The sequence below is a fragment of the Onychostoma macrolepis genome, chromosome 11 (assembly GCF_012432095.1).
Source record: "Onychostoma macrolepis isolate SWU-2019 chromosome 11, ASM1243209v1, whole genome shotgun sequence".
Classification (NCBI taxonomy): Eukaryota; Metazoa; Chordata; class Actinopteri; order Cypriniformes; family Cyprinidae; genus Onychostoma; species Onychostoma macrolepis.
The window spans coordinates 11,880,215-11,908,200 of record NC_081165.1 but is presented as its reverse complement, the minus strand read 5'-3'; the positions used below and the strand labels follow the sequence as shown (position 1 = coordinate 11,908,200).

Genomic DNA, 27,986 nt, shown 5'->3' with positions numbered 1-27,986 from the left:
TTCTTTCTTGTTTATGAGGTGTTTTTGATGAAGGATGTATTAAACTGATAAGTCAGTGGGTCATCTCAGTAACTAGTCTGTGTTAAGAAAACCCTGCGTAATTACTGTAAGCTAGTTCACGGTAATGTTCACAAGACACCAATCAGAAGCATTTCTGAGTTCTTTATTAAGGGTGCCAGACTTGTTTTAGGTCAAGGGCTGGATTGGGAAAAACAAACATCTTTTAATGTGTACATATTCAGAGCAACACATGCTTTTATCAGACTAATGATGTCAAGTATCAACTTTATACTGCTTGAATAAATTAATTGGAAAACATGCAAGTCGGTATTGGTGTTTGTGTTGTCACAATACCAAAATTTTAGTAGTATGTTCCATTACCGATAAAATTTTACTTTTCTCTGTACTAATCTGTAACATTTATACTGCAAAACTTAATACACAGATCAATTTTGACACATCAAAAAATATTTTTAGTTTAATGCTTGAAACTGAAGTAAATGTTAGTATTATAATTTCACTGTTATAAATAATATTATATATTTTTGTAGCTAATTTTAGAGAGCAATATATTTATTATTATTAATAATATTATATTTTTAAAATACTATTTTTGATGAAATATTACAATAGTAATTTCTTGTTTTGTTTAATGTTTTGTTTAATATTTTATTTAATAGTAATGATTTTTATTTAATAGTAATAATACTTATTAAAAATAATAATAATAATAAAATAATAATTAGTTACTTTGTAGTCATATTGATATGGCTGAATTGTGCAGCCCTACCAACAAGCATAGCATAAAATCACATTTTAAATCACAGATTGTATCAGGAAAAAAATTGATTTATGTAACATAGAGACATTATCCAATTATATTTTTTTAAAAGTGGCCCTCAAAACTTGACCATCCCTACATTTGATTTGATTCTGTTACTCCTTAACTTCATCAGAAACATTGAGTACACAGTGCTTTGCATAAGACAGGAAGTGGAACATTAGCCAATGTACCTCTTAAATAGTATGAGCGAGTGCATGTGTTAACCATATGTCACAGTTTGAGCAGTGTGCTTTAGACACGTGGAAAACCGCATCCCATGGGGCTGATCGCTGCATCTCCTCATTTTCTCTCTCATTTATTCTCTCTCTTGTCTTGAGGCCGTAAATCTTTTAAAAGGCCTGTAACCATCCTGTCCTCTCTCTATTCATATCTGTTGCCTTTCTTCCACCGCATAGTAAAAGAACATTTTAGTATTCCTGTATCAAGCATTCCTTGAATCTACAAGCTATTTAACTTCTGAATTGCGAAACACTGTTGTTTCACATTTTACTATGTCTGCAGTATACAGTAGCATACAGTTTAAGAATTCATCACGTTCCCTAGAAGCACGGGGTCGGTTGTGTCACACGTCTCTCGGCCCATCACTTCTGCTCATGGCTCCCATGTTCCACCCCAGGGTTGACTTCCTGTGACCTAGTTCAGCGCCGTGGTGGGAGGGTTTTTGGTGTGAGACTCCATTCCTGCAACATGTAATCTGGGAGGAGAGAGAGAGAGATATGTAGGTAGACGGTTATTTTTGTAGCTCTGAGAGAAGCGTGTGGGAGACAGACAGCTTGTCAAGCGGATCGAGACTCGAATCTGAGATGTGATAGTAGAATCTGGAGGTGAGAGCTAGTCATAGGCTCCTTCTCTCCCTCTCTGTTTTTCTCTCAGGAGATGCATAGCTCACATTTGTATACTGCTCTTTTGACCTGCCTGGCAAATAAATCTCTGGAGTAACATGAATTAACCCCCACAAAGTACACACATGCACGTGCATACACAGCAGCAACTGTAAAAACGTCCCTTCTCCCAGAATGCCACCATGCAACCAATCTGTCTTCAAGATAATGGAGTGTAGATAATGCAAATGGAAGACTGATATTTATTTTACCGATATTTAATCAATAAACAATATCAGGTCTACTAACAAGTGTTGGGGGTTAAACAGTATGTTTAACAGGAGCTGACATTTCAGTGTTTTATATGATCTGCATCTCCCTTTTTTTCCCCTTTTTTTATTTATTAAAAAAAAACTCTATATCCGGCCCAGTATTGTCCAATGAAACAATGTTTACATTAAAGGCTATGAAAACAAATATAGTGAATATGTAACTCTGTAGGCTGTGTTATATATTATGTGCAAAAAAGGGTTAAAATCACATGACATCCTAACATTGTAACATTACACTTCTAAAAACAAAAATAATGCTTTGTAAAGCAGAAGTTAATTGCACTAAACTACAAATGAAAAAAAGCACAGACTAAATGCATTATATCTTGATTAACTTTACCACTAATGCTGTAAAAAAACTTACTTGTAGGTTTAAAACTCTACAAATGGCACATTTTATTGTTCAACAACAAATATTTTAGTAAAATGTATATTTTAGTCAGCATTACTGTGATCCTGTTTTATTGGGCTATGTGTGTGTTGCATTTGTGTGGTGTTGATATAAACCGTTTTGCATCATGCCATATTGTTTATAAAAAAATATCGATGTCGTACAAACTTGATATACTGCCCAGCCCTAGCTCAACAAAGGCTTCATTTATGCCGTTTGGAATGCAGTACATATTGGATTCACGAAACTCTTGACAGACGCACTTGTGCGTTTTGTGTGTGTTCGTTCTGAAGCTCGCGGCTATGCGTAACTCTGGGTGAGGTTAAATGCACTTGCATCTTCAAATACTTATATGATACAAAATTAATGTAAACAGTTCTTCACATGGGCTAGTGGACATGGGTAAAAAAAACGTTGTTGTGATTTCTGCTTAGTCAAATTCCAGCTTCTGTGAGGTAATATGATGTATATAAATATGTTAGTTTCTGTATTCTGTGTGTTAATGTGCATTATTTTTGATTGGATCGGTTTATTCTTTTGTTTTATAGGATGATGCACGTCTGTTGTTTTCCCTGGCCGGGGCGGCAGAGGAACAGGGCATCCTGCCAGATGACCTGGCCAATGTCATCACCAGACTGTGGGCTGATGGAGGGGTACAGAGCTGCTTCACCCGCGCCAGAGAATACCAGCTCAACGACTCCGCTGCATAGTGAGTTCTCTCTCTGTTATTAGTCAGAAAGATATCGACCAATGGCCATCCGTCAATATTCATGGAAAGCAAATATCATAACTCATAATGCACACCCTCAGTCAGATGATAAATCATGCATTTACAGACAGAACAGGGTGGTGCACTACAGCATTATTAGTATTTTACTAGGAAATTAAAACGTTTTAAATTATTAAAAGTTTTTTTATAGACACCAAAACCGCTCTGATATAGTTCAAAATATTATCAGTGCCTCACTAAATGAGAGCCAAAAAAACTGAAACTTACTGAAGAGTGCCTTTAAATTTAAAAGAAATAGAAAGCTGAAAATATGTGATGAGAGTGGGCAGGATCAGATCGATACGTCAAAGCGAGCAGAAACTCTGGCACTAACAGTTAACGCTCCGTTGAGAAACCAATAGCTATTAAACGGAGGGTTGGCCTGGGTCAGGACTTCCATGAATTTTCCCATGCTTGATACACTCAGAATCAATCAGGGATAGGAGGAGCGTTCCCTCACGGGGGATCACGGTTGATTTAGCCTTGAATTAGGAAATGAATCATGTCATTTGTCAGTGGGAAAAGAGATTGTGGAAGGACAGAGGGAGTGCTAATCTTAGTTTTCATAATATTTAGCTGTGTTTGCTAGGTTCAGCAGATGTTTATGTGAGAGGGTTTATAGCCTGTGTGTGGGTGGGTGGAGAGAAGTGTGGTTTTACGGAGGCAGCCACTCCTTCCCCACCCTCAAAACAGAGTCTACAGATGTCTACATTGAAGAGAATAGCAAAACTTTCATGAAGAGAGTTGCAGGCTATAGAAATTATAATTGGATCACAATAAAAACAATGAATACGTAGACTACCATTTCAAAATTTTGGTGTCAGTAAAGACTTGCATTGTTACAAAAAGATTTCAAATAAATGATCATGAGAGAGTGTGAGAGTCAAAAACATTAAAACGGCTTCTTTGTGGCTTCTTTCTTCTTCTTCGTTGGTGTGGTTGGCATTAATGACAATAACAGGATGAGTTTGAATGTGCTTGGCCAAATAATTTTAGTTAATATACACATTTAGAGTTGAAGAGATTGCAGAGTGACAAGACACATAAAACTACCAGACCACGAATTGGGCTTTGTGAAGCCCAGTCAAGTTTTTCCACACTTAAAACTTCTTCTAAAGCTTTATGGAGCTCATTTCACAAAAGGGCCCTCCCAAAGCTAAGTTAGACGCACACACTTCTCTATAAAACCAGTAGCATTAAGATTAGTTTTCACTGGAACTACGAAGCCTGGCATTGGATCATATTTTTGGCCGTTTCACAAGATCTCCCCTGCCTCTTGAACAGAGCAAGACGTCATGCACAGCTCCTGTTCCTGAGAGAAACGAGACAAACTTTCTGTGCATCAAAGAAAATACCATCTTTGTCTGTTTGCAGACATCTTGTTATAAGTTATTGCCAAGCGTCAGAAAATAGTATCCCTTTAAATGTGGTATGATGGTGTGTTATTTTGAACAGCCACTGTATTAAGTGTCTAGCCTTGGCATAGTGTTCTCATTACAGGTCAGCTACAGTGGCTCTCATAAACTCTAGTTTCGTTTATCAGAGACATGACTTTAATTCTCCGAACCTTAAATGACAGCAGGTGGTCATTAATCTCTCTCGACACAATCCCATATTCCTGCACCCTACAGGCCAGATCCTTCATTGCATAAATCACAGCTCACCACGTGTTGAAGTGTGAATAAAATAGTTTAAGTCTTCAAGAGATGAAACAAAACTCCCCCCAGCCGAAAGGTGAAAATAAATGTTTTGAAATGTCTTGGATTTGCGATATGTAAGACTACAAAAGCAGCTCTAAACCAGTCTTTGTGAAGAGGGATTATCAGCACTTTTCAATTTGATTTGGGTTGTGCTTGAATGTTTTGTTCTGATGGACTCCAGCGGAGTGTGAGTGTATGCAGGGATCCTCACAATATTGCAACCGCACACAGAATACATATATATCCGATAAACGTATAACAATTAAGAAAGAAAAGATTCAACTAGGAGGAACTTGTCATGCCACGTTGTTCTCTTGTGAATCAGTATTGAAAACCTGAACTCTTGGTTAGTCGTGGGATTGTATGGTATTAGGTGGAGCAATAACATTCAGTGTTGCTGGCAGGAGTTCTTGCCTACACAGCTTATCCAAGCTGTGTTTCTGTGAGGCTTCATCAGCCGTTGATTGGCAGCTGAATAGAGATGTGCATCGTCACTGTCGCAGCCTCCTAGACTGAGGCGGTTTGTCTGTTCCTGTTTGTAAATCTGATTAGACGATTGCACAGAGTATTTTGCATAAGAACATCATCTACAGGGCTTGTTCACACCGAAGCTGATACAACTGAGAGAGACAGAAGTGTACAATATTTCGCATTTTATATATAGGGAATATTCAACATATTGAAGTGAGATTTAATATTTTATGCCAGTTTTCAAAAAGTCAGGAAAGACTTGTTCATTTTAGATATAACATAAGCCATCTGATTTTTTTTTTATATGCAATACATAGAGTATAAAATACTATTATACACTGAACAAAATTATAAATGCAACACTTTTGTTTTTGCCCCCATTTTTCATTAGCTATGTACACACAAGGCCTATTTCTCTCAAATATTGTTCACAAATCTGTCTAAATCTGTGTTAGTGAGCACTTCTCCTTTGCCGAGATGATATATGTCACACCTGTGAGGTGGATGGAGTATCTCGGCAAAGGAGAAGTGCTCACTAACACAGATTTAGACAGATTTGTGAACAATATTTGAGAGAAATAGGCCTTTTGTGTACATAGAAAAAGTCTTAGATCTTTGAGTTCAGCTCATGAAAAATGGGGGCAAAAACAAAAGTGTTACGTTATAATTTTGTTCAGTGTATTTGATGATATTATTGTTTCATCGCTTATTTTTATTTTAAAGGTGCAATCTAATATTATGCTTAATATAAGTAAATAGATATTTTAATTGTTTTCTTTGGCTTTAGCATAATGGCATTATAAAAGCCAATTATTTAATGTTATTTAATGTCTTTTTTATGCATAATATTTTCTTCACACTGCATTTCTTCCATTATATTTTAGCAAGGATGTTATCATATTTAATGCTGCTTGACACCAAAGACGAGGTTATATGCAATAGTGAACATACCTAAAGAGGCAAATAGTATTATTGCAGCATAGTGCAGTGTTCACAATGAAGAGAGAAATGGGTCACTTTATTTTAAGGTCCAATTCTCACTATTAACAAACCATTAACTACAACTTTTGCCTCAATAAACTAATAATTTGCTGTTATTAATAGTTAGTAAGGTATTTGTTAAGTTTAGGTATTGGGTAGGAATAGGGATGTAGAATATGGTCATGCAGAATATGCGCTTCATAAGTACAAATAAACAGCCAATATGTTAATAATAGGGATGCTAATAAGCAACTAGTTAATAGTGAGTATTGATCCCTATGCTAAAGTGTTGTCAAGAAATGTATTTTAAAAAGCTAATGTTTTCTAACCTCCTTTTGCAGTTATCTGAATGACATGGAGAGGATAGGCAAAGTAGACTACATCCCAACCCAGCAGGACGTGCTGAGGACCAGAGTGAAGACCACTGGCATCGTGGAGACACATTTCACCTTCAAAGATCTGCATTTCAAGTGAGACACCTCTAGATGTCTTCATTTCGCTTTGGTTTTAACTGAGATTTTTTTTTTACGCTAACATGCTTGTTCACACACATTCACACTTCAAACAACTCATCTGCCCAATCTAACAGCTTCCACTATTTCTGTTAGCTAGCAGCACCCACTTTAACTCTCACTGGAATCAAGGAATTAATTCCATGCCATCCATGTGTTCAGGTCTGAGGTTTTGGGATTAATTTCCGTTAAACCTGTTGAGGGCATTTGGTTTAGAGAGTTTATGGGATTTAACAGGGCTGGAATGATTCTCTTTGAATGTGTCTGCTTTAATCTACAGAAGAAATGTCAGCCCAACCTTTAGAAATATCAAACACAAGCCACCTGTCCAAGATGCTATTACTTTATTTAATGTTTTGTAACTCATATTATGTATCATGTGTAAAAAAACAAAAACAAATGCCACACAAGAGGGAAGATAATTACGGAATTTCCTAGAAATGCCAATGACGTCTTCTCCTGACTTCTGACAGGCAGAAATGAATGATTCCTGTAACAGACAGGAAGTCCCAGCTCTTCCATCCTCCCACACTTCTCATCCATCCTAGTTTCAAACCCCTCCATTACCATAGAAACAAAGCCCAGACTCAAATGTCAACAAATGCCACTGACACACATAAACCTCCAGACCTAAAGAAGAAGGGACATAGTAAACCTCTCACTAATACGGAGTCAGCAACCTCACTATTATGCATTGAAAATTTCCAGTGGACAAAAACAAGCTCTGGGGAAAATATGGTTTATGGAAAACTAGTAAAATGTAAATGATGTAAAATGAGGAGTAAGGTTTTCTAAATATTTAGAAATAGATTAGGAAAAATGTTTTAAGATTGTCCAAGCTGCTTTTTTTCCATAAAGTATATACATGTATTACTTTATATATATATATATATATATATATATATAGATATATAGATATATAGATATAGATATAGATATAGATATATATATAGATAGATAGATAGATAGATATAGATATAGATATAGATATAGATATAGATAGATATAGATATATAGATATATATCATAGAAACACTCGATACTCCATGTATTTTACATTTCTAAATGATTTTGTAAGTGTTTTATGCTAGGTTTAGTAAGGAACTGACTGAAATATAAGTTATTGTTTGCTATCTTCCTTACTATTAAAACATGTTGGGAGGACCTTTGAGGGATTTAAAAAAAAAATTCACAATTTATGGATGAAATCTATATGTATTTTTGTTGACATGACAAATGAAAATAATGACAAAACTATTCCTTTGTGGCAGTATGATATATTAAACCGACTGCTCTTCTGCCTTTAACATCTTAATTGCATTTGCGTCAAAATTAAATAAGCTTGTTTGGCTGATCATATGTTCATAGTTGTTCAGGGCATTTTTCTACTTGATGTATCATTGATTTCTTTGGTTTGTCTGGTTTATACCAGATTTGTCTGGTTATACTGTTGACCATTTACATAGGTCTGCTCTCTCTAAATAGGATGTTTGATGTTGGCGGTCAGCGTTCAGAGAGAAAGAAGTGGATCCACTGTTTCGAAGGGGTGACGGCCATTATCTTCTGTGTGGCCATGAGTGCGTATGACCTGGTGCTGGCTGAGGATGAAGAAATGGTGAGACCCTCTTAGATTTTACACCATATTAGTCAGTAATTCACAGTACATGACACTAAGAATTAAAGAAGCTGCACTTCTACATTTTGTTATGTTTCTGGCAACAAAATTTAGATTTAAGTTACCATTTTCTACCCTCTATATCAGGGTTCCTCAAATCTTACCCTGGAGGTCCAATCCACTGCAGAGTTTAGCTTCCACCCTGATCAAACTCACCTCTCTGTGATTTTCTAATGATCCTGAAGACATTGATTAGCATGTTCAGGTGTTGATTAGGGTTACAGCTAAACTCTGTAGGAAAGTGGATCTCGAGGTCCAGATTTGAGGAGCCCTGCTCTATATCATTGAAATTAAACAGGCTACTGCACCTTTAAGACTTGTATGATGTGACACGCTACTGTTTGTAATTAATTTTTTTAAAGAGCATCTTAGACTCACCAAGGATGCATTTATCTGATTAAAGATGCATGAAAATTGTCAAATACTATTTATTAAAAATAACTCTCTTCTTTTTTAATAAATTATAAAATGTATTAAATTTTTTTTTGGCTGATAGTAAAAGTTCATTTTCAGCAGTCTTCAGTGTCACATGATCCTTCAGAAATCATTCGTATTTGCTGATTTGGTGCCTTAATATTTTTGTGCTGCTTAATATTTGTGTTTAAACCATGATAAGGTTTCTTTGAGGAATATAAAGTTCAAAAAGAACAGCATTTTATTTGAAATGGAAATCTTTTGTAACATTAAAAAGGTCTTTACTGTCATTTTTGATCAATTTATTTGCTGAAAAAATCATTGCTGAAAAAATCATTACTGAAAAAATAGCAAAACAAATCTTACTGACCCCAAACTTTTGAACAGTGATGTAGTTGCTACTGTTAATAGTAGTAGTCATAATTCACACTGTCATTTATCAGGACAGGCCAAGCTCCTGAATATTGACCAGTCTCTTAATTCTACCACAGAATCGAATGCACGAGAGCATGAAGCTCTTCGACAGCATTTGCAACAACAAGTGGTTCACCGAGACCTCCATCATCCTGTTCCTCAACAAGAAGGATCTGTTTGACCAGAAGATCACACGCAGTCCCTTGACCATCTGCTTCCCTGAGTATGCAGGTACTATGAAACGGTTGGCCAACTACCCAATACATCATCTAAATTAAATGCAAAAGTGCCCCAGGAGTGCTTTTGAGCGCTCTGGTTCAATAAATCGCAAGCTTTTGCTTTACCTATGCATTAAAGACAAAAAAAACAATATGGACCTTTTTAATAATTGTAGTGTTGTCAAACGATTAATCGCATCCAAAATAAATGGTTTTGTTTACATTATTTATATATATATGTATATATATATGTGTGTGTGTGTGTACTTTATATTTATTGTGTATATAAATTCACACACACATGCATGTGTATATATTTAAGAAAAATGTTATGTTTATATTTTAAATATATTTATATATAATATAAATTATATGAATATTAAGTTAAGTTAAGTTAGTGAATTTCCCATACTCGAAATTGGCAACCTTCAGGTTACAAGCCCGACTCCCTAACCATTAGGCCACGACTACCCCGTTTTTTTTTTTTTACCCCCGTATATTTACATGTGTGTATATAAATATATACATGTAAATATTTTCAAAATATATACTGTATGTGTGTGTATTTATATATATATACATAATAAATGTACACAGTACACGCATATATTATGTAAACAAAAACTTTTATTTTGGATGCGATTAATCGTTTGACAGCACTAAATAATTGTACCTGGTGTTTCGTGCAATAAAAATTAATTATGGATATTAATATTATATACGAGACAACAATGGATCCACAAAGTAATATAGTCCATAAACCTTTTTAATGCTTTAGAAACTTATATTTATAAAGAATGTGCTTTTTTTCTGTATATAAGTCGAAACTGTGTTTTATAATACTACGGTTTGTTTTTCTGAAGACAAAATTCACACCATAATCTATTTTTTAAAAACAACTTCTGACTTAAAGGAATAGTTCACCCAAAACTGAAAATATACTCACCCTCAGGCCATCCAAGATGTAGATGAGTTTTTTTCATCAGAACAGATTTGGAGAAATGTAGCATTACATCACTTGCTCACCAGTGGATCCTCTGCAGTGAATGGGTGCCGTCAGAATGAGAGTCCAAATAGCTGATAAAAACATCACAATCCATCATTAAGGCATTTTTGAACTTAAAACGATTGCTTCTAGCTAAAATACGAGTCCTCTATTCATAATATTGCTTTCTCCGGTGAAAAGTCATCTCAGCTGAATAAGGAGAGAAATATGCACAGATCAAGCACTGCTTACAAGCGAGAACCAAACCAAACAGTTCTAAACACATGTTGGTAGATTTTAATTTGAGAGGACAACAGGGGATGGACATTTTCACTGGACAAAGCCTTATGGATTATGGACTGTTTTGGCCAGAAGCAACAATTTAAAGTTAAACGTCTCGTGGTTCATTCAAATGAGGTCCACTTTAGTTGTTCGACAGTGTTGATATCCAAAAGGTTGTGCATTAGACATCAGTCTAACACAGGAAAGGTGGCTTTACTGATCAGTTAACTGGAAGAGGTCATGTGCCACTTTAATGATCATTATGAATGTACCGTTTTCTCTTTTTCTCAGATTTAGTTTGTCTGTCACTTATTTTCCGTCTTTCCGTGTTCATCCTCTCCTGCTGTTTTCTCATCGTGCTTTGTATATCCTCTCTCAACAAGGTGCCAACAACTACGACGAAGCCGCCGAGTACATCCGCACCAAGTTTGAGGACCTGAACAAGAAGAAAGAAACCAAGGAGATTTACCCTCACTTCACCTGTGCCACAGACACGAAGAACGTCCAGTTCGTTTTCGACGCGGTCACCGACGTCATCATCAAAAACAACCTGAAGGACTGTGGGCTCTTCTAGAACACAAAAACAGGAAGATGAGTTGAGGTACGAGCAAATTGATTACTGAAACTAATTGGACTCCTTTGGCTTCCACACCACTTGTGACTGATTTCTCTTCCTCTTTCAGATTACTTGAACAGTTTTGATGACCAGAGGAAGTAGGGGTGGAATACGTCCTGAGCATCTGCACTGGCCAACCACGACTCCTGCTTCCATATGATGGAGCCCGACACAATTTCAACGATTGCCAACGACCTTAGCCTCTGTTCTCCCTCCCGTCCCCGTCCCAGCATTGTGTTTGACATTTAATATCTGTATTATTAACTCCTTGGGCTATGACCACAAATCACCAACTGTTGTATTATCCTTTGTCCATTTTTGTTGTTTATTTTCTCTCCTTTTGTTCTTTTTTTTTTGTTTTTTGTTTTTTGAAATAGCAGAGGCAATTTTTTTTTATATGATGCTTTTATTTTACTCTAGGGAATCTGATGTGCAAATTTTATTAAACTTAATTACATAATGCTTATTTTTTAAACAACCAGCAGGCATTGGATATAGAGTATGATTGAAAAAGGAAAGCGCTTTTTTTTTACGATGTTTACATGACGTTCTTGTTGATAGCAAAACGGAAAGATGTCCTGCATGATAGAAGATAGCAAATATATCAATAAAAGTAATCAGTTCACATCAGCGTAACATTCCTTTTTAAGATTAAATTTTAAAAAGTACAAAAAAAAAAAAAAAAAAAAAGCACAAAAAAAAAGCTTCACAAATGGGGAAAGAACTGCTAAAATATAACTGATATTTAAAGTATGTACGTAACAGTATCTAACAAATCTTTTTTCTTCTCTTCTATCTTCCCGTTGATCTTTCTAGCATTCTGTTTGTGCCTTTACTTCCGTTTACAATGGACTTTATTTTCCCCGAAGTTGTCCTACTGTACGTAAACATTTCTTTTCCAGAATTTTCACATGTCAGAATAAATAGTAATTAATAATGGAAATCTAATTGATATAAAAGGGTAGTGTTTTTGTTTCGTTTTTCTTTTTCTTTTTGGTAAAGATTACATTTCTTTTGAAAGTCCTATATAATGATTTAATTTAAATAAAAGTTCATTCACAAGATAAAGCTCTGCCAGCTGTGGTTTTTATTTCAAGTGTACTTTTTTGGAGGTTAATAAGTTCACATCAGTGGCTGATTAATTAATTTAATATCCAATCGCAGTAATTAAATACGCATTTAAGGGCTTGCTGTAGGGCATCAACTGGAACATTTTCTAAAATTAGTGTATTGTACTCTGGCTGATTTCAGATATCCATTACCTGGAGAGGTCTGTAAGAACATTAACTAACTTAATTATTTAAGAACATCGAGATTAATTTCTTTTCTGAGATCAAATCGAAGGAAGGCGAGGTTCCAACCAACAGTGCGCCGCTGTTACTAGATTAAACAAGTAACTCTGAAAGAAAAAATCATCTCTGGTCAATTAATCATCACTTCAGAACATATGCTTCTCAAAATGATAATTGCAGTCATTTGGAAACGTCTCATGGACACTGTAATCTAACCTGGGTCTTGAGCTTTTCCATTAAACCCATACAATGAAAAGAAATGAAAGGAAAATATTCTTTTAGTTCTGAAGTAAATGAGGGTTTGGAGAGTGTTAGATATGTTCTTTTATTTGCTATCTTTGGACAGACTGGCACCGCCATCTAGTGACTGCTTTGTGAAATGATACATTATACTTCAATGAGTTTATAAATTCACAGTTTTACAACTAAATCTAGGCTACATAATCATACATCTCATAAACAGACCTAGCAGTATGTCGCACTTTGTCGTTCTCACCTGATGCTGATGGATTGCCTTCACCTTTCATAAGTACTGAAAAAAAATTATATTTATATATATAAGTGTGTGTGTGTGTGTGACCCTGGACCACAAAACCAGTCTCAAGTCGCTGGGGTATATTTGTAGCAATAGCCAAAAATACATTGTATGGGTCAAAATTATCAATTTTTCTTTTATGCCAAAAATCATTAGGATATTAAGTAAAGATCATGTTCCATGAAGATATTTTGTAAATTTCTTACCGTAAATATATCAAAACTTCATGTTTAATTAGTAATATGCATTGCTAAGAACTTAGTTTGAACAACTTTGAAGGCGATTTTCTCAATATTTTGATTTTTTTGCACCTTCAGATTCCAGATTTCCAAATTGCCAAATATTGTCCGATCTTAACAAACCATACATCAACTGAAAGCTTATTTATTCAGCTTCCAGATGATGTATAAATCTCAATTTCTAAAAATTGACACTTAAGACTTGTTTTGTGGTCCAGGGTCACACATATAATTACACGGTGAAACATTTTTGTAAGGAACATAATGTTTTTATTTTTTATAATGAATGTAGCACTGGTGAGCTCTGGCTATTTACACAATTTTGATGACTTTTCTAAAATTCTAATCTTTTCAACTGTTAATCATTTTGAAACATTTAAAGCAGACGTTACATTAGTACTCAACACTGATTACTATCAGACTTTCAAAAGCCTTCATCACTTGAATTAAGATTATAATCATTTAATTTAAGCACAGCCACCACAAAATCAGACTTACTTTGAGATCATTCTGAGGTTAAATGCAGATTTAAAACCTTAACAAGATTAGTTTAATAGCTATGATAATGTCTTTGAAATCAAATCTTTGCATAGCTATGACAGGAGTGGCCGGTGTCCTGCAGAGTCAAGCACCTGCCTGGAAGTTTCCGGTATACCTAGCAAGAGCTTGATTAGCTGGTTCAGGTGTGCTTAATTAGGGTTGGAGCTAAACTCTGCAGGAGTCTGCAGTCTGGTGACCCCTGTTCTAAGGGACCGTTATACCTGTGGTGAACAGACGCATTAACTCAGGTACATGCATCTGTACTATAAGAGATGGTGAGTGCCAGTTATTGCTAAACATTCATATATATATTTATTAGACTATAGTGATCCACATCACAATGGTGATGAAAGTGAGAAAAGGTTTTTAGATGTCAGACTCAGACCATTCATTTGGAAACAGTCCACAACAACACTTTTGAGAATATAACGGTGGATTGTTGATGTTTAGCTGTTGGAGTTATAATTGAGATGATGTTACTATTGGTGATGGTGGCAGTTAGGTGGTCTCTATCAGGGTCTGTGCAGCTGAGGGTGATCATGGGAACCAGGGTGGAGAAAATGATGGATTGGGTCACACGCTGGAGCTTTATCCTTCACATTCTGCAGCACAAGAAGAAAAGAATAATGTTAACCTCAGCGTCAATCTTGAGACATTCTGGAAGGAGTGATGAGAAGATTGTAACAACTGATGGGTTGTTACAATACAAAATGCCATGTAATATAATATCATTATGCAGCAAAATAAATAGGAATGAACTTTTAAAAGTCTTCAGTCCAATCAAACTCATATTATTCATCCGTCACTTTACTATATGGCTAATAGCCTACACTATTCAGCCCAGTGTTTATTTCTTGTATTTAACTTTTGCTGTGGTTTATGGATTTACAAAGTTGTCAATGGCTATTCAGCCTATATCGTGTTATTAAATGTTCATATTATTTTGCTTATGAATTTCATAATAATTTTATTTAATTAAAAATGATATTTTAAGGATTTTTTGTTCACTTGTATGAAATAGTGCAATGCACATTTTGATACATTTCAAAAATGTTATAGGCATTTTGTTTATTTTGTATAATACAGTTTTGTAATGTATTTTTGTACATTTCCAAAATGTTTGACATTTTACTTTATACATTCAAATTTTTTATAAATAAAGGAAATTTTAGTTTACTTTTGTACAATACAATTTTGTAATAAATTAATACTTTTTTTGTTTACTCCAGTAACACGTTTTACAAATTGCTATTAATACATTAAAAAAAAAAAAAAAAATGTTTTATGGACATTTTTATTAACCTTTGTATTGTATTAACGTTTTTTAATTAACTTTATATCTGGTGTAAAATCAGTTATACCAGTTGTAAAACAGTGGTTTAAACGTTAAAGCTTCAAGCATTAATAAGTTAGTTTTATCTGAATGCTTATCTTAATTTACTATCATAACATGCCTGACCTGAACTTGTACAGTATCAGTGACGTCAGTAGCTCCAGTCTGTTGCTTAGTTCTGTCCACATCCTGGTCAAAATCCTGCTTTTCCTCCAAATGCAGTTCTCTGTTCTGAGACCGGAATGATGCAACTGGAAAATGTAATTATTGTGGTGGGCAACTGAAATAATCGTTTAAAATTATGTTTTGAGTATAGCGGACCATTTATGAGCATTTGAGTTGGAATGATCCATATGATCTCACCTCTGACTGGATCAATGGTGAAACCTGAGTCTCCTCCGGAGATGCCTGAGTTGGGTAGCTGGAGGGATTTAAAGGGACAGTCTCGATCAACTGTTTTCTCCACACCTACGATATTCCACGCTGGGCATCTTCTGGGCATCTAACAATATTAATGATTTTTACATTTCACAATATATAAATAATCTTAAATAAGAATCATTTTAATGTACAACATGTACTAAGGATGACTGTGGATTGGAGGTCAATGGCTATCAGCAGCAGTTCATGTTTGCATGAACGATCCCTTTAAGTGTGCAATTAGCATTTTGCATGTGAATACCTGCATTTGTCTGTTTTGTGACATCACATTGCCATTGCTGACAATCTGTGGTCTCTGGGACTGTCTGTGATAGTAGATCATACACAGTTCTTAAACAACAGAAAGTTGCTTTTGAATTTTTAAAAGAATAAAATGCATTTATGAGGCTATATACAAAGTCAGAAGTGGAACAGAAAGGAGGATGTTTGTTGATGTCCAGGTTCCACTTCGGCCCTCAGACGCACTAAAGTCTCAGACCAAGTGGACAGTCTGGGTTAATGATATGAATCCAGAATATATGCTGTCCTGAAGACACCATCATCTTACCATTAAAGCAAAAAGAATGAAAAAAAGTGTGTTGTTCTTAGCAGGTCACACGTGTCTTAAGATGTGTTTGACTTTTCAGTCACAAGAGGGAGACAGATCTTCTCCTTACCTTGTCCTGTTGTGTAAGGTGGATATGATAGGCATGTTGAACAGATGCCGCAAAACTATCAGACCCTTGGTTCTCAAAGATGGACACATTCTGGATGGGAAAACTGTCGGAAAAGTGTGCTACTGTTATCTAAATGCATTTGAGTCAGCAGTGCAATGGAAATGTCTTATTAGCTTAGATATTGCCATTAATGCACCTTCATACTACTGCAGTTGGATCCTGCTCTGTCTTTTACTAACACCTATATGGAAAACTTGGGGGGGTGGGGGGGAATGTTTAGGCCTATATTAGAAAAATCACACTACAGTACTTTTTGTAATATTGCACTATACATCATTAAATACAAATACTACCAAATATTATATTTAATTGAAGATATACTGATAAAACCTATTGCTGGATAAAGAGAATTCTTAGACGGGGATAAGAAGAAGAGATTGGAAAAATATTTGTTTTACGCTGATTTGATTGCTTGGAAGTGTGAACTGCTAGCACTGCAAATGTGTCAATATGAAGTAGTTTAAGAGCCAGTCCGGTCAAGCCAAACTGAAAACTGACTGTAGACTTGTAGGTTACTGTCATAATGAACACTAACAGATACATTTAAGCAGTATTTGTTGGGTTGGTTCTGTTTGGTGAAGGCAAATGAAGAAATGAATCTTGAAGACATGCCCAGGTTGCTGACAGAATGTGTGCTTAGCACAGTAACCTCGTACATTAATGTTTAACGCTTCAGGTAAATCACTTGAACATCCTGGGTGAAGTGGCCATCATTAAACACAATGGGTGGAATTGCATGTTTAGTTAACAGCTCACACATTTTCATATGTAAATTGGATTGCCACAATTTCAGCTTCTTATCACAAAAGGATCAGCGTTGTTGCCCAGTCATGTTTTTGTGTGAGGTTGATAGTCCACACACCTCTAATCTAATCCAATGTGTCACAGATTCGGATGGGAGAAAAATAAAGAATGGAGACGAATGGAAATGGGAAGATTTTACTCTAATTACAATAAACACCTGGACAGTGCCATCAAATCCATGTGGAGGGCTTGTGGGAATTTCAATGCACTAGTTAAGAAAGTAGTCTTTTTTCAGAGCTCAGTTCCTTTCTGAAACAGTTTTGCTGTGTTCAATGGCTCTGGGATGAATAGTTTTTAAGTTTGTTTATCATACAAAGAATCGATTCACAAAATGAATCGGAAGTTGCAGCGTTTTCTCCGACCGCCAGAGGGCGCTGCTCCACGCGCCGTGAATCAGGTAACATTTTATGTTGATAACAGGTAAATAAACGAATGTAATTTCGCATATGGAACAGCAGTTTATCTTACTAAAGCTTAATAAAATAAATATGGGAAAAATAAACTCACATGAGCAAATTTGGGTGAAGACGTAAATGTATTCGGGGATTAAAGCTAATGTGGTCTTTTAATGATGCAAACAATGCTGCTAAACTGTATAAATTCTGTTTTTTTTTTTTTTTTTGCATACTATTATTGACAAATGAACATCAAGGCATGCATTTACTTGTGGCTGTTGTATTGTGCACCCTTCAACATTTTACACGTTTTACAGTTGGTTGTTTCTCCGCCTATGCAAGAACAGCAATGAAAAGAACGTAGAAAATGAAACTACTTAATCATTTGATCATATAGAGTCGTAAATAATAGCTACTATTTATAATACTTTATTATTTACAATTTCCATGTACCATATTGTTTATATATTATTACCATTTTATTACTATGAAGCTGCTTTAAAAATCTGCATTGTATAAAGCACTATAGAAATAAAGGTGACTTGACTATAGTATTTAAATGATAAATTGCAGACAGTTAAAACGTGATTATCATATTGAATCGGATATAGTCAGTGGTACTTGGCAGTTTTGAATATACTCATAATTTGATAGAGGGTGGAAATTAGCGCTCAGATTTCAGTCAAGCTGTGATTGGCTCCTGCTGTGATGATTTGATTGGATGGCGCCGCGATGCTGCGCTGTGATTGGCTGAGACGCGCATGCTGGAATGACACAGACGCACATATGCGCTTGTCTGCAGCGAGGGGCTCATGATCTGGAGTTTGAGTCACAAGAGCCACATCTGCACAGCCTGGATTGTACTGAAGGATTTTTCTCCTCTCACAACAAATGTAAGTGCAAGTCTTGATTCTGCATTTGATCAGCTTCATGCATGATTTTTTTTCTGATAAAAGTTACTCATGTCTGTTTCCCCTGTTATTTAAATGCATAAAAGCAAATATATGTTGTTTTATTTTGCTTTTGCAAAACGTTTCATGAAACATGTATTTTTATTTCAGGAGTATCTAAATCACTGAATTTGACTGTCATCATCCTTCCAGAATCATGGTAAGCATGCCTCCAAATCATCATCTTGCCTCACTCATTAGGGCTTTGTATTGTTAATAACCTTAGATTGTTTACTCAGTAAAACTGCACTGATTGGACATCACTTTACATTATGTGCCGAAAGGATTAGTTACTGTGAAGAAATGTCCGTTGCTGAAATTTCAGCATATGGGACGACATCTGTAGCCCATGCCAATCTGTGCATAGAAATAATAGCAGTCACTCAACCCTACTATTGCTGCAAGCATGCGATTATTATGTTTATTTAAATACAGATTTCATGAAATATGTTTAAAAAAAATAAAATAACACATGCCAGTTCTTTATCTGTCAAAACGGCAGAAAAGTTTCCCAAAAGGGGAAGATTTTTGTGTTCAAACAATCATGCATTAGACTTTAATTAAAATATTTAGACACATGAAACCGGATTAGGCTCTTTGTATTATTGTGCTGTTTTTGTTTGTGATGAGTTATTAGAAATTAAAATGCATTTGGGTTTTTGGTTAATTTCTCAATTGCATACTTTTAAAACATCAAGCATGGCAGTAGCATTGTTTCTGAGTTAGGAACTAGGACTAGCTTGTTGCTTATAGTGAACACTTTGAGACTGTTAATCTTAGACTCCTGAGATCATATTTTCCTGATTTTCTTTGTTTTAACCAAGTATTTGATTTAGATTTTTGTGGATTTTAATGTCTATGAATCAGCTTCACTCTTAAATGCAATAAGTAGTTTGTATTGAAATTGCTATTGACTCACTTTATATATTTCAAATGAGTAAGCTATTGCTCTTTGGTTTTTTGATTATGATTTGTGTGTACGTTTGTGTACATACATCTGACAGCATGGATAGAAGGTGTGGTAATTACTCTATTGAAAAGAAGTGTTCCAGGTGTGGCTAGCAACAGGTTTATTCTAACTGATTTGTTGTGAAGGTAGTAGTCATCCTTCCTTTTGATAGCAGGGCGTGAGTGTGTCCACATGATGTGAATTCATCGGTTGTTCGGTTGCCCTCTACCTAGAATAGAGTAGTTTTTCAGCTCCTCCAGACAAATAGAGCCATGCCCTCTCTAACAGAGCTCATGCAGGTCCAAGCCTGCCTAAGGAGCACGATTTGTCAATCTAAGGAAAACAAAATCAAAGGGAGGGTGACCCAAATTTTATATACTGTAGATTTATTTTTTATTTGGTAATTATTGCTTAATCTTAATTAATATTAAAATGTATAACAAGAAAAAGAGCATTTTTCAAATGTATTAAGCTTATATATATATATATATATATATATATATACATACAGAGCTGGGTAGATTACTTACAAATTGTAATCTGTTACTGATTCCAGATTACATGGCAAATATTGTAGTCTGTAACGTAATCCGTTACGTTACACATTTTAGGTAATATAATCAGATTACTTTTAGATTACTTTTGATTTAACTCATTTATCACAATGATTTAAATAGCATTATCTTGTACCATAATGATGTAAAAAATGCAAAGAGTAAGAAAACTTGTTCCATTCATTGTAATTTACAACATGAAGTGCATTAAACATTATATTACATCAAGGCTTCCCAAACTAGGGTTTGTAAATGCATGCAGTGTTATCATTAATCAACATCAAAGAAACCGTGAGCATGCAAATGTGTTACTTAATTATTGAAATATTTATTTTAAAATCTAAGGGGTACTTAAAGCAAATATATTTGGTGAATAAGGTTTAGATGACAAAGTTTTGTAATGCCTGCATTACATGTAACTAAGAAATAACGTGAATATGTGCATTTTAATTAGTTATAATTAATAATACATGGTTAAAAAAACTACAGAGTAATAATTCAAATAAAAATGAATGTGTTCATCAGTAGCCTAATTGATGCGATGTTGAAACCCTTCTTAAACCTGAAAAGATTTTTGTAAATCCAGCGGTCAAATGCAGTCGCCACCTGACAAATGACTGATCTTTGTGTGAATGTCCACAAAACTGGACTATATATACATTTATAATATGTATATAATCGGTAGGCTATTTTAGAAAGGAAAATTTAAAAGATGAAAAAGAGAAATTAGCGAGAATCAATGATTTATGAATAATTTATTGCTATTGTGTGAATAATATGTAATCATGTAATGCATAAAAAAGTAACTGTAGTCTGATTACGAGTATTTTAAAATGTAACTTACTCTAATTACAAGTACTTAATTTTGGAATCTGATTACGTAATCCAGATTACATGTAATCAGTTACTACTCTGTGTATATATATATATATATATATATATATATATATATAATACAATTAAATGCAGATATGTATTTTTTTCAAATGTATTGCAAATAAATGTACTTTTCGTTATGAAATTTTATATAATAATTATAATAGCGTATGAAGTTTTTTTTCATTTATAAAATAAAAATTTCTAAAATCTAGTACAAATTTATTTTTAATGTTATTTTATTACAAATTCTATTTTTTATCATTGAAATATATGTATTACAAAGACTTTTATAAAATCTGCATTTTTCAAATGAAGTACCAATGTGTGTGTTATAATCTGAGATTTGCACCCAGTAGTCTTACCTGTCTTTCTGTCTTTTTGCAGTTGTGTCTGCAGGAATCGGGTGACTGTCTGCGAGAACAGATGCGTTACATGATGCGATCCCTGCAGGATCTGAAGCATTTGCGGCGGAGCTGTGCAGCGCCCCCTATCGGACCTCCAGTGAGGTTGCGTGCTTGTAAGCAGCTGATAGCCCAACGGGAACGGCGAGCACGGTTGAGGATCAGCGACGCCAGTGAGGCGAGCAGTTACGACTCTGCCTGTTGTCTGTCCAGTTCTTTGGAAGAGGAGGACTCTGCGGGTGGCCCGTCGGCTGTTAGCTCACCAAGCAGCGAGCGGAGTCTGGAGTTTGATTCGGGATACTCTGAATCCTCCTGGCAGGATGAAGGTGTAGTGTTACGGCGCACCAAAAACATCCGAGTATCTTCGTCCGCATGTCTTCGCACCAACCAGCCTCCTAACAACCGAGTGCGTCCTAAGTCCACCTCTGACGCTTGCCTCGAAAGCTGGACGTCGTTTGAGACCACAAGTGACCCTGACGACTGGACTAATTCACTACTGACGCGCGGACGTAACCGGCAGCCGCTGGTGCTGGGAGACAACAGTTTTGCTGATCTCATTCAGAACTGGATGGACTTACCGGAATGCCCGGAACAGACGGAACAAAAGCACAGTTCTGGACGCAGTTTCGCTAAAGACTTCTTGGTAAACGTCAAACGGAAGATAGCTGGGATTTCACGGAGTGCTGATGGGAGAAGAAAGTCATCAGATGTTACAAAACTGAGCAAATCAATTGTGGCTCCCAAACGATTTTCTTGCCAGGTTGACGTACAGCACAAAACGCCGTTCTTCTATAAATCCCACACGGGTCTGAATGAACTGGACACAGATTTCTACCAGTTTACGGCATTAATGAAATCCGGAAGCAGAATGCCTATTGTCTGTAATGACATTATCGGGTACATATGATTCTGTTTGTGAGATTATGAACTCTGACTGAGTGGACAATATCTCCAGGAGAGACTAATTATTTTTTTAAGAAAAGCTCTGTCCATAATCCTGTGTAAAATGCACAAAAATAAAAACTTTAAAAATTCATATTGGTCATTACATTGCTTTTGGTGGCAGCCTAACTGAACTCAGTGAATGAGTGAAACTCTCAAAATGAAATTCATGCAACTAAAAAAAAAATGTAAGGGATAATGTTCGCTCAGGCTGTCATTATCACAAAATAAACCCAGACAGGTTGAACAGGGCCCACAAACACACTACTGGGGACAGTAAGGTTCTTAAGGACACATTAAACTGATCAAAAGTGATAGTAAAGACATTTATAAAGTTACAAATTATTTCTATTTTAAATAAATGATGTTCTTTTGAACATTCTTAATCAAAGAATGTGAAAAAAATGTATCATGGGTTCCACAAAAATATTAAGCAGCACTGTATGCTGAAATTGATGATAAAATTGACAACGATAATATTTTTTTCTGAGCAACAAATCAGCTTATTAGAATGATTTCTGAACGATTATGTGACACTGAAGACTGGAGTAATATCTTTGTATCATGGGAATAAATTAATCTTAAAATATATTCAAATATAAAACAGTTGTTTTAAATATTTCACAGTATTACTGTTTTTACTTTACAAATAAATGCAGCCTTGATGAGCATAAGAGATTTCGATCAAAAACATAACTCCAAACTTTTAAACGGCATGTATATTATTGCAAACGTTAAAAAAATATATATTATAAGCACGTTTTGGAATGTGCTGTGTCTGTACTTGTCCAGTTACAACCTCAAACCAGTTTATGTTATTATAAACAGCTGAATTTATTTTTAGCAGCTTACAGCACTGGACAGGAACGCGATGTTCCTTGGAATACAAGTTCTTGCTTTTTGGAATCTGGAGGGGAAAATGAAGTTGAGCAGAAAGCTCTTTAGTGATGGCAGTTAGGCTGTATCAACTCAGATATCTCAGGTGGCCTGGGCAGTGTGTGTTAAATGAGGTAACCCTGCTTGCGTCCCTTTATGACTGCATGGGGAAAAATTTGCAGCAGCTGGATAGAGGGTGAGGACGTTGACTTTAGCTTCTTTAAGTATTAGAGTGCCTCGGTTATCAGACTAATGCATCCTGCAACACCACAACTTGTGCAAACTCATATGGTTATTTCTGCTTAAGACTTATTAATCATTTTCGGGTTTGTCTTGCAGTCACAGATTGTGACCACAGAGTCATAAAAGAAAATAAAACACTACACACGGTGAAGGCAGTTAATGAATCGAGATAATAACAGGAATTAATGACAAATACATAACGGCCTGCTGTACTGACCTCAGACCAGCCAAACAGACATGCTGTAAGAGGAGAGAGAAATATTCAGTATGTTGTTTATCTTGGCCTTCGTGTGGAAAAAGTGAATTATTGCGCCAGTAAAATCTAGCCTTATCCCTAAACAGTCTTAAGTTACCATGCTTATAAAAAACACTTTATATTTAAGGCTTGTTCTTTTTCCATTGAAGTTACATGGAACAGATGGACCGAGTTGTTGGTGTGCAAGTGGAAACAGAGGATTGCACTTAGCGCTTAGAGAGGAATACATAACGGCCAACATGTGCCTTGTCAGATGTTTTAAAAATATCCAGGAGCCTCATGTCTCACTCCTTGGGGAGAATTTTGGCAACGTGACTTCAAAATACATCCAAAATGATTCAAATAACTTAAAGAGAAAAACTAAAGACTCATAATAGAGCCATGACAACTTGAGTATTTCATGTTTATGCATGGAAAAAGCAGTAGTGTTTATATAATATTCACTGCCACAAGAAGCACTATTAGCGGAGTTTAGTATAAAAAAATCTTCTTTTAATTCAGCTGTTTGAAGTAGGTGATCACATGATCACAATTTAATAAAATCATTGTAAGTTACTAATTATAATGCTTACATTTCCTCAGTTACAGCTACAGAAAACGAGCAAAGAGCATTTACATTATCAAAGAACATCACTGAATTCAGTCTAGCGCGAGTTTATGCACTTTAAAAAACACTGCCATTATAATCAGTGACGCTATCTCTTATACTTACATCTGCACTTTATTATGTGTTTGTTTATGATGTGAGAATTCGCGAGAGAGCAGAACTCATCAGCATGCGCACTCAACAACAAAACTACGGTGTTTCAGCGATGACTAATCTGAACGCCTCTGACTGGCTATTGCGTTCTAAACTAACAGAATCGCGTGTGAATGGTTATAATGCGCAACACTGTAAAAAATGAGTAAAATATGAGTAAAAGGAAATGTGATATGACAAATGAGCCCTAATATTAATTAGATAATAATACTAGCCTAATAGTAAAACAGGCATCAGCCACAGGCGATTTCTCTGACTATCGTCGATACATGATACACGTCTGTCAGCACAACCCTAGTTTGAAGTGCAAGTAAATCTTGCATAGCTGTTTAAATGATTATCTGGTTTAGCCTAATGACAGAGATAGTATCTCTATTGACCCCTTAAGTACTAAGGTTAACTATACGTGTCTTTTATATGCGAACTGTATTCGTCAGCGTTTGCACACTTGTCTACTGCTTGTTTCTAACAGAGTCTTATGTTGTCACCACATTTATTTAGTTGTAAAGACTGAAATGCGAAATGTTGGTATTGTAAGATTCCTCACATCCATGGAAGCTCCATCCACTGGTGGTGTTTGTGTTTGAAAGCTGTAGTGCAAAAGCAAGCGTTGAATGTGTGCCAGCCTTTACAACGTATAAGTGTGTGTGGAGTGTGTTAATTGAAGTAAACGTGTAAGTGTGTGAGGGCGCCAGATGTCAGTGCTTTCAGACTGTGTGCTGCAGGGGCAGCCATTCAACCAGTCAACCCAGACCAGATGCACAGAGACACAATCATCACCTCTGTCTGTGTTTGCAAACACTGTTGAGAAGCTCCCAGTTCCTTCTCAAATACATCTTAAATTAACAACAGCGCATGACTGCCACTGTCACTGTGTGTTAACCACAATATGATTTTAGAATGAAACATTTGGGGTGCAACATCTGCTCCTTTTCCAGTTTGTAAACATGATTTGAATTTTCAGTGCAGGTTGAGAGATGTTCTAATTGGACACACTGTAAGCATCTACAGTGGAAGCATAGGCTGACTCTGGTGGCCATATAGATTACAATGGAGTCTGAAGTGGGATGGAGAAGTGACACATGCCAACAGCCCCCAATCAGCCAAACAGCATTTCGACAACTCCAATGACACACTGATGTCAATTTAGACCCACGTCCAAGTGTCAACGCATGTGTCAACCTTTAATGGCAAATCCCTGTATAAGAGTCTGCTTGTCTGTTTAGTACAATTCTGTTTAGTGAACTAATTGCTTTATGAAGCATTTAACGGATGAAAAGAAGTAAGGAAGCTTAAACATGAAAGGAAGTGTGGCCTAAATTATAAATTGAGGGGAAATCCCTGTTCAAGTCTAACGGGTATTGATTTTGTTACCCATTTCAGTACACAATGGAAATTGTGGGCTTTTTTCCACAATTCGCTTGAAACTGGAAAAGTAAGCCTGAAGACTGTAGTGATGCGCCCAGGAAATGTCACCGAGCCCTTTGGAAGGCTGAAACATTTCCAAAGAACGTGACGGCTGAAGTAGGGTGAATTAAAAGCAAGGAAAAAATCGTGTTCAGACTAGCCAGCTAATGTTTTTGTCTGTGTATGCGCTGGCTGCTGTTCTTCAAAAGAAAACTGTCCTATTTTTTTTCGACTGTCCTTTTCTGTGCACACACGTCCACCCATCCCCCTCATCAGAAACGGAGTTCACCTCTTGAATTAGTATCCCGGTCTATTATACTAGCCAGTCAACCAGCCGCTAATGGCCTGTCAATGTCAGGAAAATGTTAATGCACACATTAGTTTTTTGTGTGTGTTTGTGTGTGCGTGCGCACGTGCAGATGTGTACATTAGTGCTTCTACATGTTCTTCACTGCCTAATTGGACATCAGTGCTTTTGGGCTCACTCAAGTTGTACGTTTCTATATAAAAGCCTTAAAACACACACACACACACATACCTACCTACCTACCTGTATGTTCGTATCAGCAAGATGTGAGCTACATTTTGAAAGGAGAAAGCACTTACTAATACACTGTAATTATGTTATTATATTGAGAGCAGTAATGCATCTCGGAGGTAAACTGAGATGTGCACAGGCAGGCTGTAATAGACATTTATATGTTACATGCACATTTATACATTTTACTTTATGAAATTTAATAATATTGAGTACAATCACACAATCATTAAATTGTAGACTGCTAAATTGTCACGTTTCATTGCACTGTGGAAAATAGTACATAAATGAACAGGAATGTGATGGGAATGAAGATACTGAACAGGATCTGTCGGCAAGGCATTCTAGGTGAGTTTGATTCATGCATTGTTAATTGTCCATTTTGTTTACAATATGATGTATTATGCACTGTTGCTATTTATTATAATGATTTTTATAATAAATAACAAGAACAAGAAAGCTTTTATTGCTAAAAATATAATTGCTTAAATTTATTCATTTAGCAGATGCTACTATTATGAACATCACAAAGTAAAAGACATCTTATTTTTTACTACCAATAAATATTGGGTAAAATAGTCAGTTTTTAATTATAACACAAATAGTCATTATATTACATACACTTTTAAAAATAAAGGTGCTAGGTATTTCTGGTATTTCTTGAAATGTTCTTTCCGTCTCTCTCTTGCACACACACACGTCAAATCATCTGCCGGTTTTCGAACATAGGTGAATGTGATGAATGCCCATCTCTCTGCAGGACCTCTGGGTAAACAGAGTGGATTCTGGGTAAACAAGAATCAGTCAGGACGAAGACCAAAGCTGTCACTCCGAGGTCAATCCCTCCCCTCCTTAATAGAGAACTACCTTCTGCTGAGAAAAGAACATTTATTTGCTCACAACAGGATTTGAACAAATCCATAACTGCACTGCTTAAATATATTGAAGGCAAAATTGTGTTTTCTTGGACATTCAAATGAAGTATGACTCTTTCATTGATCACATTTAACCACAATAACAGTCATCATAAAATATGCCCTGTTTGATGTCAAAGCAACCCTTCCTGATGTTCCATATGCATTCTAGGTGGATTTGAAGCCTCATCTGTAACCCAATGCTGAAGTTCATGAGAAAGAAACAGACCTATATAGGAAGAACTGAGAGCATATCCCATGAGGCTTTGCAATGCTGCTCATGAGTTCTCATGGTCATGAGGAAGGCCAAACATGGCCTTCAGGGTCACAGGCCATTTCCCTTCGCTGGCCAAACATGATCTTTAACAGGCCAATAATAAATTGTTAAACACAACGACAGACTCTGCTATGAAGTTGTAATACGCACAAACCGTGGTTTATTTTTCTTACCTTTGAGAATGTAAATCTGTGATAGGGTTGATCTGCAGGGTTAACTGTGTGAATGTTGCTTTGTTTTACTTCACATTCAGAGAGGAGTTTGGTGTGCTGTTTCAGATCAGTCTCACCATGCTGCTAGAGTATACAAATATGATAAAT

At 35.8% G+C, this 27,986-nt stretch overlaps 2 protein-coding genes across 2 annotated transcripts in view; both read left to right on the top strand.

Annotated features, from left to right (window-relative positions):
• The window catches only part of gnai2a (guanine nucleotide binding protein (G protein), alpha inhibiting activity polypeptide 2a), a 61,241-nt gene extending 48,744 nt beyond the window's left edge, over positions 1-12,497 (top strand). The window contains exons 4-9 of the mRNA XM_058790776.1: positions 2,937-3,097; positions 6,651-6,779; positions 8,307-8,436; positions 9,402-9,555; positions 11,193-11,410; positions 11,493-12,497. Of these exons, the coding sequence (XP_058646759.1) occupies positions 2,937-3,097; positions 6,651-6,779; positions 8,307-8,436; positions 9,402-9,555; positions 11,193-11,383 (765 nt within the window). The 3' untranslated portion in view covers positions 11,384-11,410; positions 11,493-12,497. The remainder of the gene's footprint in view (positions 1-2,936; positions 3,098-6,650; positions 6,780-8,306; positions 8,437-9,401; positions 9,556-11,192; positions 11,411-11,492) is intronic.
• A 5,979-nt stretch (positions 12,498-18,476) lies between these two features.
• On the top strand, positions 18,477-22,487 carry inka1a (inka box actin regulator 1a). Its single transcript, XM_058790777.1, has 3 exons — positions 18,477-18,613; positions 18,782-18,830; positions 21,437-22,487. Exons 2-3 carry the CDS (start codon positions 18,828-18,830, stop codon positions 22,358-22,360), a joined length of 927 nt encoding a protein of 308 aa, XP_058646760.1. The 5' UTR covers positions 18,477-18,613; positions 18,782-18,827; the 3' UTR covers positions 22,361-22,487.
• Positions 22,488-27,986: the final 5,499 nt, after the last annotated feature.